Source organism: Meles meles, chromosome 8 (genome assembly GCF_922984935.1).
Source record: "Meles meles chromosome 8, mMelMel3.1 paternal haplotype, whole genome shotgun sequence".
Classification (NCBI taxonomy): domain Eukaryota; kingdom Metazoa; phylum Chordata; class Mammalia; order Carnivora; family Mustelidae; genus Meles; species Meles meles.
Window position 1 is genome coordinate 5,118,029 of NC_060073.1, and position 20,270 is coordinate 5,138,298.

General features: G+C 51.9%; 1 protein-coding gene across 1 annotated transcript; it reads left to right on the forward strand.

Moving 5' to 3' along the window:
- The first annotated feature begins 247 nt into the window (after window positions 1–247).
- POLD4 (DNA polymerase delta 4, accessory subunit) lies at window positions 248–2,041 on the forward strand. Its single transcript, XM_046014532.1, has 4 exons — window positions 248–539; window positions 763–852; window positions 1,071–1,182; window positions 1,548–2,041. The coding sequence occupies exons 1-4, from the start codon at window positions 443–445 to the stop codon at window positions 1,570–1,572; spliced, it is 324 nt and encodes a 107-aa protein (XP_045870488.1). The 5' UTR covers window positions 248–442; the 3' UTR covers window positions 1,573–2,041.
- Window positions 2,042–20,270: the final 18,229 nt, after the last annotated feature.

Consider the following 20,270-nt stretch of genomic DNA (forward strand, 5'->3'; position numbering starts at 1 on the left):
TCCCCCGGGACCCGCCGCAGACCAGTGGGGAGGAGGGGGGCAGGGGGAGGGGGTGCAGTCTGGGGCATCTTGACAGGTCCCCCACCCCAGCCTCACCCCTTCTCCCCAGAACACAGCTGCAGCAGCTGCCCCGCCCCCTCTGCCCTCGCCGCCTGCCATTGGCTGGAGTCGGGCCCCGCCCCACGGAGGCGGCCAACCATTGGTCTAGGTCTTTGATGTTTGTGCGCTTGTGGGGGTGGGGGACAGGCGTCATTCCCTGGAACTCGCGGACTTCCTCTCTGCTTGTCTGGGTCACCCTGTCTGCCTGTCGCTGGCCCCAGGCTCGCTCTCTGGCCCCAGCCCTCTTCTCTCTCTCTCTCAGCAGCTGTCTCTCTCGTGCCCGCTGGCCTGTCTCTCTCCTTCCCCGCAGTCGCCTCCTTCTCTGCCTGCCTGGGTGGCCGCCATGGGCCGGAAGCGGCTCATCACTGACTCCTACCCTGCAGTGAAAAGGAGGGAGGGCCCCGTTGGGCACAGCAAGGGGGAGCTGGCACCAGAGCTAGGTCTCTTGTTGTGGGGGGGCGGGAGCAGTGGAGGCGCCGAGGGGCATGAGAGGACGTGGGCGGACGTGGGCAATGGAAGAGGAAGTGAAGTACGTCGTCTACTTCCTACTCCAGGCCTGGCAGTGGCCGGCAGAGGCAAAGGGGTGGCGAGGGCTGGGGAGCAGTGGGGCCGCTGGGAGGTGAGGGGCCGGGGACTGGCCTGAGGAGCCGCATGTCATTGCAGGGGAAGAGCCCCAGCCCCCGAGCGTGGATGAAGCAGAGCTGGAGCTGCTGAGGCAGTTCGATCTCGCCTGGCAGTACGGGCCCTGCACAGGTGAGAACCGGCTCAGGCCCCAGGAACACATCCTGGGGACGGTCCTGTCACCCGCACGTCCCCGAGGCAACCCCAGCCCCTGCCTGACCCTCTCGGCCACTGTCTCCTGAAACTCGGGGGTGTGGCGGTTCCGACACACCCCTCCACACACACTGTCGAGCCTGAACTCTTCCCCACCGCCCTGAGGTGCCAGAGTCGTCTTCTTCCCACCCTGGCAGGGATCACACGGCTGCAGCGCTGGCATCGGGCCGAGCAGATGGGCTTGGAGCCGCCCCCAGAAGTGCGTCAGGTGCTCCAGACCCACCCTGGAGATCCCCGCTTCCAGTTCAGGTCAGAGACAGGCCAGGGAGGGCTCACGGGGGAGCCAAGGTTTCCATCAGGCACCACCGGCCTGCTGGCCCCTGGGGTGGGGGCTGCCCTGGCCTGAGGAAGAAATGGACGCAGGCTTTGGGGCCTTGCTGAATAGGCAAGAAGGTTCTCTAAGGTGCCTGGCGCAGGAAGGCCGAAGATTGCTTTAATAATCCCTACGGCTGAGCTAATGGCGGGGTAGGGTGCACCCAGGGCCCCAGGGACTATCTGTTTAGGACAGAGAGTTGGGCAATGACTGTAGGCCATGGCCAAGAACTGGGGCTGGTGAAATCCCACCAAGGACTTAATTGACTCTCTGGCTCCTCCCTCCCCCCCACCTTATACAGCCTCTGGCATCTCTATCCCCTTTGAGGCACCACCTAAGACCTCCTGCCCGCTCTCCCAGAGCCTCAAGACACAAGTGACAGCCAGTTGGTGCCCCCTTGACTCAGTTCTGCTGTGAAGAACCTTTAGCAGGAAAGAGCCTCAGAGAGAAAAGAGGCTGAATCTGGAGGTCTCGGAGGCTCAGCCCCCCATCTAACCAGCAGCCTCCTGGAGCCCCTCTGAGAGCCAACTCAGCCGAAGCTCGCACTTCCTACAGGGAGAGCGGTCTTGAGGACAAGGACCTGTCCATGACCTTTCAGATGCTGGCTGCACTCCTCCCTGACCACAAATCCTGTGGTCCTGGGAATAGTGTGGCTGAGAGGCGCAGCCCTGGACACAGTCAGACAGGATAGAAGGCAAAGATGCACTCCCCACCTAAGGCTGGGACTCTGAGGGCAGAACTGGCAAGGGGTTCCCTAATGCTTATCAATAAAGAACACTGAGTCTGGAAGCCTGACCTTCAGTCCCTTAATGTGGCCCAGCATGGGCTGGCAGCAACCAGCAAGTTGATAGGTGAGAGAGAACCAGTGCTCCGCCTTCCCTCCGCGGCCCAACCCTAGACCTGGGATGGAAGAAAGACGCCTTACTAGACCCTGGGACGAGTCCTCATTAGAGCCGATCAGCCTCTGGCGCCTCCTGGTGGTCTGCAGGGAAACTACTCTTTAGCCAACTGCAGGGACCAGCCAGAGGAAACCTACCTGACGGGGCCACCCAGCCTGTCCAGTGTGGCCCACCTCACAAAAATGGGCCCTTTATCAGAGGAGGATCCACACAAGCCTTATAAAGTCCAGATCTACACATTCCCGGAAAGCACCTCTGCTTCCCACATCGAGGCCGCCTGGATCCGAAGCAGCATTGAGGAGGTCCTGCTTCGAGATGGCCTCATCCGACGGGCTCTGGTGGGGGACTGGGTGGGGCGGAAACAATGATTAGGGGACCCTGGGATGGTCTGGCATGGAGAATGGAGTCAGTGCTCCTCCCCTGTGTTTCTGTGCCAGCCTCCATCCCGAGCAGACACAGACAGCACCGCTGTTAACTCCTTGGGGACAGGCCCACAGAGTAGCCAAGTGGCCTTTTCAGCCCCCACTGTCCTGGGCACTGCCTGGGCCTCAAGCACTCTAAATGAATCATCTCTAAAATCCCTAAAGGGCACTCAAGGTAGATTTTATAGGGAGGAGGCCTGAAGCCCGGAGGAGCTGCGCGGGGCTGCTCGGCAGCACCAGCAGGGACGTGGGGATGAGAGGCCAGGCTCTGCCCGTCTACACCCATGCCCCGGCTCATCGGCTGAGCACCTGCTGTATTCCGGGCTCTAGAGGTCCTCTCAGGTGTTGTTAGCGGTGAGGAGATAAAGAAGACATACAGGTAAATATTACGTGGTAGGCAAAATTAGGGTTAGAGGTCAAAGCATGACCGGGGTGCTTCGAGAGGTTGATCAGAGAAGCTCTCCGACAGGGTGGCATTTCAGCGGGACCTGAACGAAGCACAGGAACGGGCCCTGCACCTACGGGGGCGCTCTGGACAGAAGAACAGCAAGCACATGTCCCAAGACAGGCGCGTGTGCGTCCTGGTCCAGGAACAGCATGGAGGCCACGCGGCCAGGGCGCACACAGAGGCAAGAGGAGTATGGTAGGAAATGAGGCCAGAGAGGTAGCAGGTTGCTCCCGCGGGGCCTTTCAGGCAGGCTGAGATAAGGAATCTAGATTTTAATCCGAGTGAGACAGGAAGACACTGGTGGGTTTTAAGCCAATAAATGACATAATCAAGCGTATGTGTTGAAAACGTCGCTCTGGCTGTTGGTGGAGAACAGATTGTGGGGCTCCGGGAAGAAGAGGCAGCAACACCGCTCGGGAGGCTTTTGGGGTTGGCCCTGAGAGTGCTGTTGGTGACTGGGGCCAGGGTGGGGAGACCAGTCGGCTGTGGGTCTGAGAGAGACGAGCCAGGGAGAACTCCAAAGCCTTTGGCCGAGCAGCTGGAAAGCCAGAGCTCCTGTGACTGAGATGGGAAAGACCTGGGAGGGGTCGGGAGGGCTGGGGAATCGAGAGTTTGTGCCTGACACCCGAGCAGAGCTGGGGAGTAGGTGGTGGATCCGCAAGTCTGGAGTTCTGGGGAGCTCTGGGTTGGAGATGTAAATGTGGGCGTGTTTTCGATGGCATTTAAAGCCCTGAATGTGGATGAGGTTACCTGAGTGGGTACAGATGGAGATGAGAAGTGGTCCAAGGACAGGCCTGCACCTTCTATCTTAGAGGCGGGGGAGGAGGAGGCTGGGGGTGGCAGGCTGGAGGAAAGTCCGGAGAGGCGGGCCTGGGAGGCCTGCATGGAAAGCATTTCGGGGTCTCTGATGCTCTGGAGAGGCTCGTAAAATGAAGCCCGAGGGCAGCATGCTGGACTTGGCAATGCAGAGGTCACTGGGGACAAGGAGTTTCCGGGAGTGCCTGCAGTGGGCGCAGAGGGAGCGGCAGTGGAGAGTGGGAGCACGCCAGCTCTTCCCGGGCCGTTTACTGTAAAGGGAGCAGAGCAATAGAGTGGTGATCAGAGGGACATGGGATCAAAGGAGGGTTTGGGGTTTTTTTTAGGATTTATTTGTTTATTAGAGAGAGAGAGAGAGCATGCATGAGCGCAAGTGGGGGAGGAGGCAGAGGGCGAGAACCTTCAAGCAGACTCCCTGCTGAGCACAGAACCCCCATGCAGGGCTTGATCTCAAGACTCATGAGACCATGATCTGAGCTGAAATCAAGAGTTGGCCCCCCCCTTTTTTTTTAAAGATTTTATTTATTCAACACAGAGAGGGATCACAAGTAGGCAGAGAGGCAGGCAGAGAGAGAGAAGGGAGGAAGCAGGCTCCCCGCTGAGCAGAGAGCCCGATGCGGGGCTCGATCCCAGGACCCTGAGATCATGACCTGAGCCGAAAGCAGAGGCTTTAACCCACTGAGCCACCCAGGCACCCCAAGAGTTGGTCCCTTAATTGGCTGAGCCACCAAGGCGCCTTTCAAGGGAGGGGTTCTTCTGTGTCGTTTTCTCTTTTGCTTTAAATGTATTTTTAAAAGATTTTATTTATTTATTTAGGAGAGAGAGAAAACAGAGGCGCTGGGGTGGTTCAGTGGGTTAAAGCCTCTGCCTTTGGCTGGGGTCATGGTCCCGGGGTCCTGGGATCGAGGCCCATGTCGGGCTCTCTGCTCAGCGGGGAGCCTGCTTCCTCCTTTCTCTCTGCCTGCCTCTCTGCCTACTTGTGACCTCTGTCTGCCCAATAAATAAATAAAATCTTTAAAAAGGAGAGAGAGAGAGAGAGAGAACACAAGCATGGTGAGCAGCAGAACGGAAGCAGACTCCCTGCTGAGCAGAGAGCTGGACAGCTGGGGGGCTGGGGCTCGAACCTGGGACTCCAGGATCAAGACCTGAGCCAAAGAAAACACTTAACCGATGGAGCCACCCAGGCGCCCCTTGTCTTTTGTTTTAGATAGAGCGACGCTACAGCATGATCACACAGTGAGTGACCAAGAGGAAGGATGCTGGTGCCACAGGAGACAGAGGTGGCGGTCATGAGTGAGGCCTTTGTGAGAAAGTAACAAGGGCCAGGACCAGGGAGAGGGTGGCCTCAGGCAGGAGCATCCAGTGTGAAAGGGAGGGAGGGCAAGGATGTGGAAGTGGGTGCAGGTGGAAAGGTATGGTATCGGTGGGAACATTCGAGAATCTGATGTTTGCTGAGAGCCTCGTGCAGCTGGGTGGGGTCTGATGGTTCCTAAATGCCCTCCATGCCATCTGCTGGGCCGAATGCTGTACCTTCCTTCCGTGGCTGACGAGAGTGACTCAGAACACCGTCACTGGGTGAGTATTAGCCGCGGCTCACAGATAAAGGCAACTGAGCTGAGACCTGCTCGGTCAGGAAACACGGGGCCGGACTCACACCGAGGGCGACCTGCCGCACTGCATCGCCCGCACACCTGCTCCCCACCTGTACCTGTGCCCCGGCTGAATGGACAAGATCCACCCGAGTGGAAAGTTTAAAACAACAACAACAACAACAACAGTGTGATACAGAGGCTACGTCGTCGGGGCCACAAGGAGTGGTATCGACACCGAGTCCTCAGGAGGGAGAGAGCACGCGAGTTAGAGACCCTCACTGCGGGGGACCCTGAGCCCAGGACAGTTACCTCCCGCTGCGGTGGTTCCCTCCACCTGCCTTCAGAGCCTCACCCCTCTGCTCACCCCTGCTCCCCGGACCCTCCCGCTGCAGAAGGAATGCAGACCCCCAGGGCAGCGGGAGCCGGGCCCAGATACTTCCTCTGAATATTCTTCCTATCCCTGGCCAGGTTTGTTTCCTTCTCCATGAAGGCCTGAGTAGTTGCTGTACCACTAAGAATGGATGAACTTACCAAGTAAAATGAACCGTTCGGGAAGTCGTGCCATGTGTGGCCTCTGGCGGGCTTGATCGACCCCAGTGCGCCCCCCCTGCCCCGCCATCCAGCCCAGTGGCGGGGTCACGCTGCAGGAAGTGGCAAACAAGGGCTCATTGGAAGCAAAATGGGAGGTCATTTTGGTGACCCAGGAAGAGAATGGGTGGCCCAGGAAGGGTGAGGAAGAGTAGGCGGGCAGAGAAGAGCATTCTAGAATGAGGCACTGGGCTGAGGAAGGGTAAGGAGGAGAGGCAGCTGGGGGCGCCCAGCGGGGCGATGTGCAGACTGTCGCACTTGCTTTATGAAACTCGGGGCAAAAAGCCAGCGTTTCAGGGCCTCCCACATATGCCGCACTGTTTGGGGCGCCTTCCTTCCCCTAGAAATGATGATACACAGTTTAAAGATTTTATTTATTTGTTTGTCAGAGAGAGGAGAGAGAAAGAGAGCGAGCACAAGCAAGGGGAGAGGCAGGCAGAGGCACAGAGAGAAGCAGGCTCCCCGCTGAGCAAGGAACCCGATGTGGGGCTCGATCCTGGGACCCTGAGATCATGACCTGAGCCAAAGGCAGTGGCTTAATTGATTGAGCCACCCAGGCGTCCCAATGATACACATTTTATAAAGAGATTTTATTTTTTTTATTTTTTTTAAAGACTTTATTTATTTGACAGAGAGAGATCACAAGTAGGCAGAGAGGCAGGCAGAGAGAGAGAGAGGGAAGCAGGCTCCCCGCCGAGCAGAGAGCCCGATGTGGGACTCGATTCCAGGACCCTGAGATCATGACCCCAGCCGAAGGCAGAGGCTTAACCCACTGAGCCACCCCGGTGCCCCTATAAAGAGATTTTTTTTTTTAAAGATTTTATTTATTTATTTGACAGAGAGAGAGGGAGAGATCACATGTAGGCAGAGAGGCAGGCAGAGACGGGGCGAAGCAGGCACCCTGCTGAGCAGAGAGCCTGATGCGGGGCTGGATCCAAGGACCCTGGGATCATGACCCGAGCTGAAGGCAGAGGCTTTAACCCACTGAGCCACCCAGCAACCCTATAAAGAGATTTTAAAGAGGAGATTCAGGCACAGCCGAGGTCAAGTACTTGCCCAGGGGCATACAGCTGTAAGTAAGAATCTGAAGGCTGCAGGGGCGTCCTGTGGGATATGGCCAGCCAGAGGGTCTGGGACCGACAGAGGGCCTGGAGTCTGTGCTTATCCATGGTGATGACAGTACCAGAAGGCTGCTGAGCAGAAGGGAGATAGGATAAAAATAATCATTTTGGAGAATCTGTCTGCCCAGGTGGGGAAGGAACTGCAGGCAGGGAGACCACAGGGGAAGCTATTAAGTATTTAGGATGGGGGCACCTGGGTGGCTTAGTCAGTTAAGAGTCTCACTTTGGTTCAGGTCATGATCTCCAGGTCTGGGATTGAGTCCTGTCAGCTTGTCCCTCTGCCCCTCCCCCTGCTCATGCTCTCTCTCTCTTCTCTCTCTCTTCTCTCTTGCAAATGAATAAAATCTTTTTTAAAAAAAATATTCAGGACATGGGTGCTGAGACCCTGGATTTGCAGACAGAATGCAAGGACCGAGAACGACCAGAGCTGTTGCAAAGGCAGGTGGTAAGGCTTGTGTTTGGGAGGGGAGGAGTGGGGGGGAGGCGTCAAAGATGACTCAGGGTGTGAGCTGGGGTGGGTGAGAGAAGGCTGATGCCAGGAACAGAAAAATGGAAACTGGGAGGGGAGGCAAGCTGTATCTCACGCATGTGCAGTTTAAGACGATGGCAGGACTCCCCCAGGGAAACATCCAGGAGGCAGTGGCGGCCCAGAGGGCAAGTCCAGCCGCAAGGTCAGGGAGAGGTGGCGTCCAGGGCCATCGCCCGCATGGAACCCACACTCGAGCCCACGAGGATGGGCGAGTTCCTGGGGGTGGGGGCGGGGGGGAGAGAGACAGGGAGGGGGCGTGAAGACAAGACCAAAGATGGCACTCGGGAAATCCTCTCCAGAAGGTGGAAGAGCAGCCAAGAAGGGAGGATGGCCGAGTGGCAGGAGAGCCACCGCGGAGCCGGCTTCCAGGCAGTTCTGAGAACGTTGCACGCGGCTGGTGGCACCCGCCAGAAGCTATCAGGAGGAGGAGGTGGGAAGGAGGACTGGCCTGCTCTGGGGTGTCCTCACACTACCTGCATCCCTCTGCCTCTGCGTTGCAAATTCTCTCTGCCACCCGCAGCAGCCGCTGCCGCAGTGACTACCAGGGCCACACCCGCCAGTGAAGGTCACGCGATTCCCTCTCTGTTGACTTAGGTGTGGCCGTATTTATCTGCCTCAAATTCAGACAAATGCGCTAGGAACACAAAGGCTTCAGGAGCTAATTCGCCAAGAAACTCAAGTAAACAAGAAAGGCACAGGTTTCCAGACTGTTCTAGAAGTAGACCGAGGCCACGGCAGTGGTGGCTTAAGGTGGATTTGGGTTCAAAGACCTCTAGGACGTTGGCGATCCTCAACACGGCTGCTGGCCCTCCAGTCCATTCACCTGAGCCCTAAACTAGAAAACACCTTCGGGCCAGCGGTGGCAGGTGCAGACGGTCAGAACCGCATGCGGAGGCTTCGAGAGCCTCCTGGGAGGGGGGAGCAAGAAGGCCCTGCAAGCGCATTTCGAACACTGCCACAGGACGGGTGTGGACCGGACACTGTGGGGCCTCAGACTCCCTGAAGGCGGCCCTGTGGCTAAGGATTTTAGAACAAGCGGGGTGGACTCAAGGGTCCTTCTCCAGCCCTACTTTGGTCCTTGGGCTCTTTTTTTTTTTTTTTTTTAAGATTTTATTTATTTATTTGGCAGAGAGAGATCACAAGTAGGCAGAGAGAGTGAGAGGGAAGCAGGCTCCCTGCCGAGCAGAGAGCCCGATGTGGGACTCGATCCCAGGACCCTGAGATCATGACCTGAGCCGAAGGCAGTGGCTTAAACCACTGAGCCACCCAGGCGCCCCGGTCCTTGGGCTCTTAAAGGAAGAGGCATTTCCCAGAACCTCCCTTGGGGCAGATGCCTCCTTCGCCTCACCCAGAGTTTGCCATGGCTCCTGGTCCAGCTCGCCCGACCCTCGACGACACGCCGTTTCTCTCTGGGCAGCCTTCCCTGAGAAGACTGAAGGATTTCTCCTCTGCTCTCCACGGCAGCCTGTTTCTGTTTTGTGCGAGCTTCATGGTCCCCTCTGCTGAGTGTTTCATCCCGGGGGGGGGCTCCACACAGGCCCCCCAGGCCGACGGAAACTTCGCACGTCCTTCGGACTTCCTGCTCCGTCTGTTGGTCCGGTCCAGCCTGGGAGACTCAGGTCGGCGTCGGCTGAGTGAAATCTGGTCTCTACCTAAGTCCCTTCTGGGGGCCGCGTGGCGTTGAGGGCAGGAGCCGTCTTCTCCTCGAGCTTCTCAGCAAGGGACGCGTCGAAGCTGTCAGCTGCAGAAGTGGCTCTTTACACTTCCTGCTTGAAGCCCCTGACTCCGCTGGGCCAGCCCTCGGCGAGCTCCCCGGGGGCCCTCTCCGGTGCGGAGAAGGGAGGATCATCACGTCCGAAGCACACAGGACCACCCCGGCCGCTCCTCCATGGGCTCTCCAGGGCGGGGGGGGGGGGGGGGGCTGCCCAGGACCCTCCCACGGCCCATCCTGCAATGCCGGGGTGTAAGCCGGTACAGCTCGAGGATGCCAGTTCGGCGTCCCCTGTCACAATGACAGACGCACACATCCCATTCAGTCCGTAGCTAGAAAAGCATCCGACGGATACATCTGCCCGCGTGTAACAACCTATGGAAGGTTATTCATGATCTTTCCATGTGTAATAGCGAAGACTGTCAACAGCCTGTCCACCAGGAAGGCAGTTACCGTACACGACGGACACCACACCGGAAGAGTTCCAGCAAGCTCTGCATGGACTGGTCTAGAATAGAACGGGCTCTCAGATATACGGGGAAAAAGTGAGGTGGGGGAAATAAGATTTATAGAGGAGTGTATACAATATGCTACTATTTCGGTAAAAAAAAGGTGTGCATTCGGTAAAAAAAAAAGTGTGCATTCACCTACAATAAGCATAAATATCTCTGAGAGGACACTCCAGAAACCATCAGTTGCCTTTGAGAGGAAGGTAACTTAGCGGGCTGGAAATAGGGAATGAAGGAACACTTTTTATTAACACGAATTTTGAACCACGTGACTATATTACCTATGTAATCAACCAATAAGAAAGGCAGTCTTGCGGTGTTCATGCTGGCGTATTTAACAAATATTAACAGGACTAGAGACAATTCGAAGGTAAAAGAGGCTTTGTGCCATAGAGTGCAATGGCCTTGTGGACTCAATGCCGCCCTCTTTTGACTACATTCCACTGGGACGGAGGGGTCCTCTACCTGTCCTTGGCCGGAGGGCGGGGGGGAGGTACCGGCAGGGGGAAGGGCCATCTCCTCTTTCACTAGACCTCTGCGGGGCAGCTGGCACTGCCCACATTGGGACAAGAGTCAGCTGTCACGGTGACGGGTTTCACAAGAATCCAAGCATGATGAGTCCAAGAGAAATCCAGCCAGTTTGTCGCTTTCCTTGTTGAACAAGTACGGGGTACCTGTTAGCATGAGCAGCTCATGGAAGAAGCAGCTTGGGTCCCGAGCCTCAAAGCATTTCCAGTCCGCCCTTAAACATATGACGAGATACCCACCATCAAATACGACTGGCAAAAGCTTGGGGCGCCTGGGTGGCGCAGTGGGTTAAAGCCTCTGCCTTCAGCTCAGGTCATGTTCCCAGGGTCCTGGGATGGAGCCCCACATCGGGCTCTCTGCTCAGCAGGAAGCCTGCTTCCTCCTCTTTCTCTCTCTCTCTGCCTACTTGTGATCTCTGTCTGTCAAATAACTAAATAAAATCTTTAAAAACAAAACAAAACAAAAATGAGAGAGAGAGATTCCCATTAGCTGATACAAAGTGATTTCTAGGATATCTTGTTAAATATGTAGCGTGCTACCTTTGTGCAAGGAAAAAAGGGAGAATGAGGTATAGATCTGAAAGAAGAAACATAAAAAGGGTAAACTAGAGGAGAGTAAGACGGGTCCTGTTGGGCGTAGGTAAGAACGGGCTGGCAGAGGACGGGAAGGAGATCTAAGTATTTTTGATATAGTCTCAGCTCCTGAATCATACGAATATTTTACAAATTCAAAAATATCTCAGGAGATTTTTTTAAAATCCTAAAATTGACTACAAATAGTAATACCTGGATCTAACTGTGTATCAAATTGATGACATAACCACGCAGAAAAAATAATACAAGAATACAAATAAATTCTCAATATAGTTCATGGGCTTCCTAAGGACTACCAAAAAAGAAAAAAATCTTGAACTTTACTTAATAGGTTTGTCGTTGATAATGGAACCATGTAGGAATTCTAAAACTCTTGCTGTTTTTGTATGAAGGATACCAAAAAATGAATAAATATGTAGATACTGGAAGTCAGAGACTGCACTATGGAAAAAGGGAGATAAAATGTGGAAGGAAGATGAGGAAAAATCCTCAGTCAGATTTGAATTGGAGATAACAATATGGTAGATTTTTTTTTTTTTTTTTTTTGTGGGGGTGGTTAAGTAAGCTCTAGTCTCAACACGGGGCTTGAACTCTCAGTCGGAGGATCAAGAGTTATGTGCTCTACCACCTGAGCCAGCCAGGTGTCCCTAGAATTTTTTTATTTTTTTGCCCCTAGAATTTTTTAACGTTTTCATTTTGTTGAAATACAATTTATCTACAACAAAATTACAGATTTTAAGCATATAGTTTTGGTAAATGTGTGCATTGATGTAACCATCAACCCAATGAAGATCTAGAACATTCGATCTGCCCAAAAGTTTCCTTACTCTCCTCCTTTGCCCCTTTTCACTCTCTCGTTCCCAATAATTGGTAATTTGCATTTCCCTCCTTTTTTTCTTAATCGGTCTTGCTAGGGGTCTATCAATTTTATTAATTTTATTCAAAGAACCTAACTTTTGGTTTCGCTTTCTTTGTTCTTGGTGTATTTCCGTTTCATTAATTTCTGCTCTCGTTATTTCATTTCTTGGGGTTTAACTTTTTTTTTTTTTAGCTTGTCTTGTTTTACTCTTTGAGCTATAACATAATACATAAAACCCATCACGTAAAAGAATACAAATCAGGGTGGTGAGGCACCTGGCTAGCTCACTCGGTAGAGAATGTACCTCTTGATCTCGGGGGTCCTAAGTTCAAGCCCCGTGCTGGGCGCAGAGATTATTTAAACAATAAAATAAAGGAAAAGGATACAAATCAGTGCTTTTGGTATACTGACTACATTGTACAACCATCGCCACTAATTCCAGAACACTTCTGTTACTCCAGAAAGAAGCTTATTAGCAGTCAGTCCCAATCCCCCTGCCAATCACTTACCTACTTTCCTTCTCTACGGATTTGCCTTTTCTTAACATTTCATACAACTGGAACCAAACAACATGTAGCCTTTTGCATCCGGCTTCTCTGACTTAGCATAAGGTTTTCAAGGTTCATCCATGTTGTAACATGCAACTACATTCTTTTCTATTGTTTTTAAGATTTTATTTGCTTATTTGACAGAGAGAGATCACAAGTAGGCAGAGCAGCAGGCAGAGAGAGGGGGAAGCAGGCTCCCCACTGAGCAGAGAGCCCGATGCGGGCTCGATCCCGGGACCCTAGGATCATGACCTGAGCCGAAGGCAGAGGCTTTAACCCACTGAGCCACCCAGGCGCCCCCCTACATTCTTTTTATGGCTGAACAGTACTCCACTGTGGATGGGCCCCATTTATCCATCCATCAGCTGCGGGACACTGGGTTGTTTTGACTTCTTGGCTACATGACTAATACTTCTACAAACATTTGTGTACCAGTTTTGTGTGAATATACATTTTCCGTTCTCTTGGGTATTATATATTTAGGAGTAGAATTATTGGGTCATATGGTAAAATGTTTAACTTTTTGAAAAACTGCCAAACTTTTCCTAGCTTCTTAGAGTACAATTATAGAATATTAACGTTAAATCTTTCTTCTTAGTTATGTAGGCATTTAAAGTTATCAATTTGGGGCACCTAGGTGGCTCAGTCCTTAAGCGTCTGCCTTCGGCTCAGGTCATGACCCCAGGGTCCTGGGTTCGAGCCCCACACCCGGCTCCCCGCTCAGTGGGAAGCCTGCTTCTCCTTCTCCCATTTCCCTCTGCTTGTGTTCCCTCTCTCACTGTGTTCCTGTCAAATAAATAAAATCTTTTTTTTAAAGATTTTTAAAATTTATTTGACAGACAGAGATCACAAGTAGGCAGAGGCAGGCAGAGAGGGGGGCGGGGAGAAGGCTCCCTGCTGAGCAGAGAACCTGATGCAGGACTCATTCCCAGGACCCTGGGATCACAACCCAGGCCGAAGGCAGAGGCCCAACCCAGTGAGCCACCAGGTACCCCCAAATAAATAAAATCTTTAAATAATAAAAATAAGGGGTTCCTGGGTGGTTCAGTGGGTTAAAGCCTCTGCCTTCAGCCCGGGTTGTGATCCCAGGGTCCTGGGATCTAGCACCACATCGGAGCCAGCAGGGAGCCTGCTTCCCTTTCTCTCTCTCTGCCTACTTGTGATCTCTATCTGTCAAATAAATAATCTTTTTAAAAAATTTAAAAAATAAAAATAAAAAAATAAAGTTATTAATTTTCCTCTAAGCACATCTTTAGCTGCAATACACAAATTTTGATATGCTGGCTTTCATTTTTGTTCAGTTTGACGTATTTTTTTTTTTAATTTATATATTTGAGAGAGAGAGAGAGTGCAAGCAGGGAGAGGGGCAGAGAGAGGAGAGGAAAAGAGAATCTCAGACAGACTCCCTGCTGAGTGCAGAGCCTGACACGGGGCTCAATCTCACAAGGTCCTGAGATCAGGACCTGAGCCAAAATCACGAGTAGGATGCTTAACTGACTGAGCCACCCAGGCACCCCCAGTTTGAAGTATTTTCTAACTTCACTGTTTTCTTCCTTGGCTCATTAGTTATAGAGAAATATATTTTCTGGGGCACCTGGGTGGCTCAGTGGGTTAAGGCCTCTGCCTTCTGCTCGGGTCATGATCCCAGGGTGCTAGGATGGAGCTCCGCATGGGGCTCTCTGCTCAGCAGGGAGCCTGCTTCCTCCTCTCTCTCTCTGCCTGCCTCTCGGCCTACTTGTGATCTCTGCCTGTCAAATAAATAAATAAAATCTCTGAAAAAAAAAAAGATATATATTTTCTCTTTTTTTAAGATTTTATTTTTAAATAATCTCTCCATGCAGCTTGGGGCTCAAACTCACAACCCCAAGATCAAGAGTTGCATGCTCTACCAACTGAGCCAGCCAGGCGCCCCTACAAATACATTAATTTGTAAACATTTGGGGATTTTTCCAGATATATTATTATTTATTTCTAGCTTAATTCCATTGTGATCAGAGAACATGTTTTGTGAGATTTTAGTCTTTTGAATTTTATTTATTTATTTGATTTATTTTTCAAGATCTTACTTATTTGAGAGAGAAAGACGGAGAGTGCAAGCACGCAGAAGCAGGGGCGGGCAGAGGGAGAGGGAGAAGCGGACTCCCCACTCAGCAGGGAGCCCGACACGGGGCTCGATCCCAGGACCCTGAGATCACGACCTGAGCCGAAGGCAGAGGCTTAACTGACTGAGCCCCCCAGGCGCCCCCAAATCTCTTCTTGTAAAGACACCAATCATACTGGATAAGGGTCCAGCCTAATGACCAAATTCTAACTTAGCACCTATGTAAGGACTCTCTCTCCAAGTACAGTCATATTCTGAGGTGCTGGTGCTGGGTGAGGATTTCAATATCAATATATCAATAGTAGAAAAGTCCATCATCTTGCTACATTTTAAAAATTTGTCTCCTATGTTCTTTTGTTCCTCAGTTCTCCTTTTTCTGCCTTCTTCTGAGGAACTGAATATAATTAATACTATATTTACATATTATAATTCAAGAGTCAAGATATTAAGTATCATTAATGTTATATTTTACATCATTTCTTTGCTTTGTAGCTATACCTCTTTTTATTATTTTTTAATGGTTGCCTTAGAAACTATAGTATGCGAGGTACCTGGGTGGCTCAGTGGGTCAAGCGTCTGACTCTTGGTTTTGGCTCTTGATCTCAGGGTTGTGAGATCGAGCCTGGCGTCCACTCAGTGGGGAGTCTACTTGAGATGTTCTCCCTCCCTCTCTGTCCCTTTCCCTACTTGTATGCATGCTCTCCCTCTCTCTCTCTAAAATAAAATCTTAAAAAAAAAAGAAATTACAGTATGTATCACTAATTGATCACAGTCTAAATGAATTTTTCCACCTTTTACAAATATAAGGATGTTAAAACAATATAACTTTGTTTGCTCTCCCATTCTTTTTGCTGTCATATTTTATTCCTACATGTGTCATAAACTGTATCTTATGATATTACTTTTTTTTTTAAAGATTTATTTATTTGACTAATAGAGATCACAAGTAGGCAGAGAGGCAGGCAGAGAGAGAGAGAGAGGAGGAAGCAGGCTCCCAGCCAAGCAGAGAGCCCGATGCGGGGCTCCATCCCAGGACCCTGGGATCATGACCTGAGCTGAAGGCAGAGGCTTTAACCCGCTGAGCCACCCAGGCACCCCTTATGATATTACTTTTGCTATAAACAGACATTTGTCTGTTACGGAAATTGAGAAAAGAAAAAAGCAGTGCTTTTAAATTTACCCAGATATTATCATTTTTGCGGTGCTTCATTCCTTCCTATGGATCCAAGTTGCCAAATTTCCTTCCAGCCTGAAGAACGCCCTTTAGCGCTTCTCATAGCGCAGGCCTGCCAGCAGCAAATTCTCTCCTCTGTCATTTTTCTGAAAATGTCGCTCCTTCTCCCTCCTACTGCAAGGTATTTTCATCGGCTAAAGAATTCTAGGTTCAAAGTCTTGTCAGCAGGACGCTTGGGTGGCTCAGTTGGTTAAGCCGCTGCCTTCGGCTCAGGTCATGATCCCAGGGTCCTGGGATCGAGTCCCACATCAGGCTCCTTGCTCAGCAGAGAGCCTGCTTCTCTCACTGCCTCTGCCTACCACTCTGCCTGCTTGTGTTCTTTCTCTCTCTCTCTGACAAATAAATAAATAAATAAATCTTAAAAAAAATAAAAAGAAATTCTTGTCAGCGCTGTAGAGGTGTGACCCCGCTGTCTTCCGTCCTCCTCTCTTCCACATCCCTGGTCTCTGATCTGTAAGCCACCTGCTTTCAAAATGTCTTCTTTACTTCTGGTTTTCAGCACTCTGACTATCATGTGACCCCTCCAGGTGTGATTTTCTTTGTGCTCATCCTATGTGTATCTTGCCAAGCTTTTTGAATCTGCAAGTGAATGTTTCTCATCAAATTTCAGATTTTTAAAAAATATTTTATTTATTTATTTGACGGACAGAGATTACAAGTAGGCAGAGAGGCAGGCAGAGAGAGAGGAGGAAGTAGGCTCCCTGCTGAGCAGAGAGCCCAGTGTGGGGCTCGATCCCAGGACTCTGGGATCATGACCTGAGCCGAAGGCAAAGGCTTTAACCCACTGAGCCACCCAGGCGCCCCACAGATTTTTTTTTTTGATCGTTCTCTCTTCAAATATTTTTTTCTGTCCCATTCTCTGTCTCCTCTCCTTCTGGACCTCCAGACACATATGTCAGACCGTTTGATATTATCCCACAGATCACTGGGCACTGTTAATTTCTATTCGATACTTTTGTCTCTGATTTTCAGAGGACATCATTTCTCTGGACCCGTCCTTAAACTCATGGCCTTTTCTTCTTCCAAGCCTTCTTCAATCTTCTTTAAGGCCCTCCAATGGATTTTTCAGTCCATTTGGTTCTTTTTTACAGTTTTAATTATTCTGGTAAGACTCCCCATTAAGACCACCATATATTCCAGGAGGGCCTGGGTGGCTCAGTTGGCTCAGCCTCTGCCTTCAGCTCAGGTCATGATCCTGGGGTCCCAAGATCGAGCCCCAGATCCTCCTCCCCGCTCAGCAGGGAGCCTGCTTCTCCCTCTGCCACTCCCCCTGCTTGTGCTTTCTCTCTCTCTCTCTCAAGTAAATAAATACATAAATAAAATCTTTAAAAAGAAGAAGAAGAAGAATCAAGACCCAGGACAACTAAAACCAGTCTGTGATCCCTGACTGGGTCTTGAATCTTTTTAAAAACAAAACAAAATGCTATAATGGAAATTTTAGGGATATTTGAAGAAATGTAATTATGACAGGCAATCTAGATAATGATATTGCATCATCGTGAAGTTTCTTGGTCGCTGTGAAAACAGTTTGGCAATTCCTCAGAAAGTTAAACACAGACTTACGATATGATTCCCAGGCTTGCTTTTTAGGCACAGGCCCTAAAGAACTGCTAGATCCTAGGACCCTGAGATCATGACCTGAGCCGAAGGCAGAGGCTTAACCCACAGAGCCTCCCAGGCGCCCCCATGTAGAGCAATCTTATTCAGCTTCGAAAGGAATGAAATTCTGGTACATGCTAGAAGCACGATGAATCTTGAAGATATTATGCAAAGTGATATAAGCCAGACACGAAATGACAGAAGTTGGAAGATTCCACTTACACGAGGTACCTAGTAGACAAGCAAATCTATGGAGATAGAGAGTAGAATCAAGGAGCACCTGGGTGGCTCCGTTGGCGGAGTGTCAGACCCTTGACTTTGGTTCCAAGCCCCACAGCGGCTCCGTGCTCAGCAGGGAATCTATTTCTCTCTCTCTCTCTCCCTCCTTCTGCCGCTCCCCCCACTCACATGTGCTCTCTCCCTTTCTCTTGCTCTCTCTAAAATAATAAGTAAATCTGAGAAAGAAAGAAAGGAAGGAAGAAAAAAAGAAAGAAAGGAAAGAAGGAAGGAAGGAAGAAAAACAAACTAGAGATTACCAGGGCGGATGGGATGTTTGATGAAAAGGTTCTGGAAATGGATAGAGGTGATGGGACACAAGCTTATCAATATAGTTCATGCCACAGCTGTGAAGGTCTCCTGAGGTCTTCGGCAGATGGGGGTCAGTCCACCAGACCCAGAAATGAGCTGCGTGGCCGTGAGTGCCGCTGGGGTGGACCATCAGCTGTGCCCCGAGCACCCTTGCCCAGTTCCACGCCTTCCCAGGCCACATACACTCTGTGGGGTCCATACAATCAGCTCTGTCTCTCTGGCCTTGAGAAGCATCCTCCTTTCCCCAACGGAAAAGGAGGCTTTTCCCACCCCCACAATTATGTCTGACGTGAGCTAGGCCAGCACACGGGGCCTTGCTTGCATCCTGGCTTGTGCCGCGTGCACCCCTTCTGCCACAGCTCCCTCTCCATCTTCACCCCTGAGACTCGTGGAGCGGCGGCCAGGCACGCCATCCCGTGTCCAGCCCAGACACAGGATCCCCTAGAGCATCCCAGTGACCCGGGGCGGCCGCCCGGGAGCAGGAGATCTGGCAGAGGAGGGGGCAGAGCGCCAGCTCTCCGCTGCAACATGCTGCCATAGCAACAAGGCAGCGTCTAGCGAGGGCATGACAACGAGAGACTCGGGCCAAATACGTCTGGTAGCAGAGCATCCGGGCCAGGCTGGAACACTGAGGAACACGGGTAGGGAACTCTGGCTGAAATGGGAAGGGAGCAGAGTACAGGTCTACTTTCAGGTTAGCCTATGACCGTGACCTTACCAGGAGGCAGATGGCAGCCCTTCGGGGACAGCCAAGGCAGTGGAAAGATTGCTGGTCTCAATACCACCATTTGGCGCTTTGGTCTATAACCTAAAAACTCAGATCCCGTAGGTGGGAAAGGGGAAGTCATAGTGTGAGACTCGCGGGACGCTGTAAAAGAACCAGGGTGCCCCTGCAGCAGGCTGACTGACGGAGGCCTCCACGGCAGGCACTGACCACCACCTCCTCTCCAGCACCAGGTTCTAGACTTATTAAAGCTTTACGTGGCACTTAGCAACGCAGGAACGCTGGCAAACCCAGCGGGCACTTACCTGTGGCCGGCGGAGTGGGAGCGAACCGGAGGGGCAGGACGAAGAGGAAGAATGGGACTCCAGGGCTGGGAGCACAGGCTGCCTGGGAGACAAGGTCACAGCTCTCTTTGGGTCTCCCGTTCAGGAAGAGGAGCCTCTGTAGCCTCCAGAAGTCTGCGCCATCCCACACCTGGGGACAAAATCAGCAGTGAGTGGCGCCCCATCCCTTCTTTGCTGCATCCACTTAAACTTTCCCCAGATTCCTCATTCTGAGGATGACTTCACCCTTTGTGAGCAACAGAAGGTCCCAGAAGGGAGTCTAAGTAGGCCGCGGGAGGGTCTGCCCTGTCCTCAAGCCATTCTCCTCTCAGTAGTCTCCACTTTGCCGTCCTCAAGTGACTCCTCTATCCCAGGTCCTAAGGCAATTCTCTGCTCCCGGGGGCCACTGGGCAGCTGTTCCAAGTGGTCAGCTCCAGGGCTTGCTCCTGGCTCAGGGTCAGCCCCAGGCAGGTCTAGAAGGGCGGCCCAGAAGTCGGCCTGCAGACCGCACTGCTGAAGCCAGCTTCATTCCTTTGCAGCTGCCACAGGCCTCCGCACGGTGGACATGGTTTCTACCCCCAGGTGGGTCATAAATGGGCGAGAAATTTCTCTGGGGAAGAGAGGGCCACAGACAAAGAGTCAAGAACAGTCCCAAAGGAGTAGCCATCACTGGGCGTCACGACCGCTTCACCACGCCATGCCGCGGTGTCCTTCCCTTGTGGCTGTTCCGCTCACTCCCAGGGACGAAGGCTCACACGCCCTCCTACCCATTCACGAGACCCTATTCGCCGGGCTCCCAGTTACTGTACTAAACCTGCCACCAATACAGCCCATGCCCCATAATCACCTGCCTATTCACACTCCTCCCCGAGAAGGACATCTGTAAGACAGCGCGGAAGCTTAATAAAAGGGTCTCAGGACGGTACAAAGACCACACCTTGGCTCATCTCTGCAGGAAACTCACAGCCCTTATTCCTTCACTAACAGCGCCTACGTGCCATGCTGGGGGTCAGACCCTGACCCAAACCCAGTCCCTGCCTTCTAAGTCCTCACATCCAGTTAGGGCTCCAGACATTTCTCCCCCAGGGGCTGCCAGACGGGTGCCCGCAGTAACTTTGCCCTACTTCTGCACACATGCACGTCGTCCACATCCTCCAAGGCCCGGCTGAAATGCTGTCTGCTCCCTGCTGCTCTCATAACACAGCCACTTAGCAGTGGGGTCTCCTGCCTCTGAATGTGCACAGCAGACACCTGGACTCTCTCATGACGCATCACTTTCCTCCCGCAGTCCG

What these genes read in the sequence shown, in the direction of transcription:
- POLD4 (XM_046014532.1), top strand. Translation starts at nt 443, where the DNA reads ATGGGCCGGAAGCGGCTCATCACTGACTCCTACCCTGCAGTGAAAAGG. An exon ending in GCAGTACGGGCCCTGCACAG is followed by an intron (nt 853 to 1,070) that starts GTGAGAACCGGC and finishes CCACCCTGGCAG; the next exon opens with GGATCACACGGCTGCAGCGC. An exon ending in GATCCCCGCTTCCAGTTCAG is followed by an intron (nt 1,183 to 1,547) that starts GTCAGAGACAGG and finishes CACCTTATACAG; the next exon opens with CCTCTGGCATCTCTATCCCC.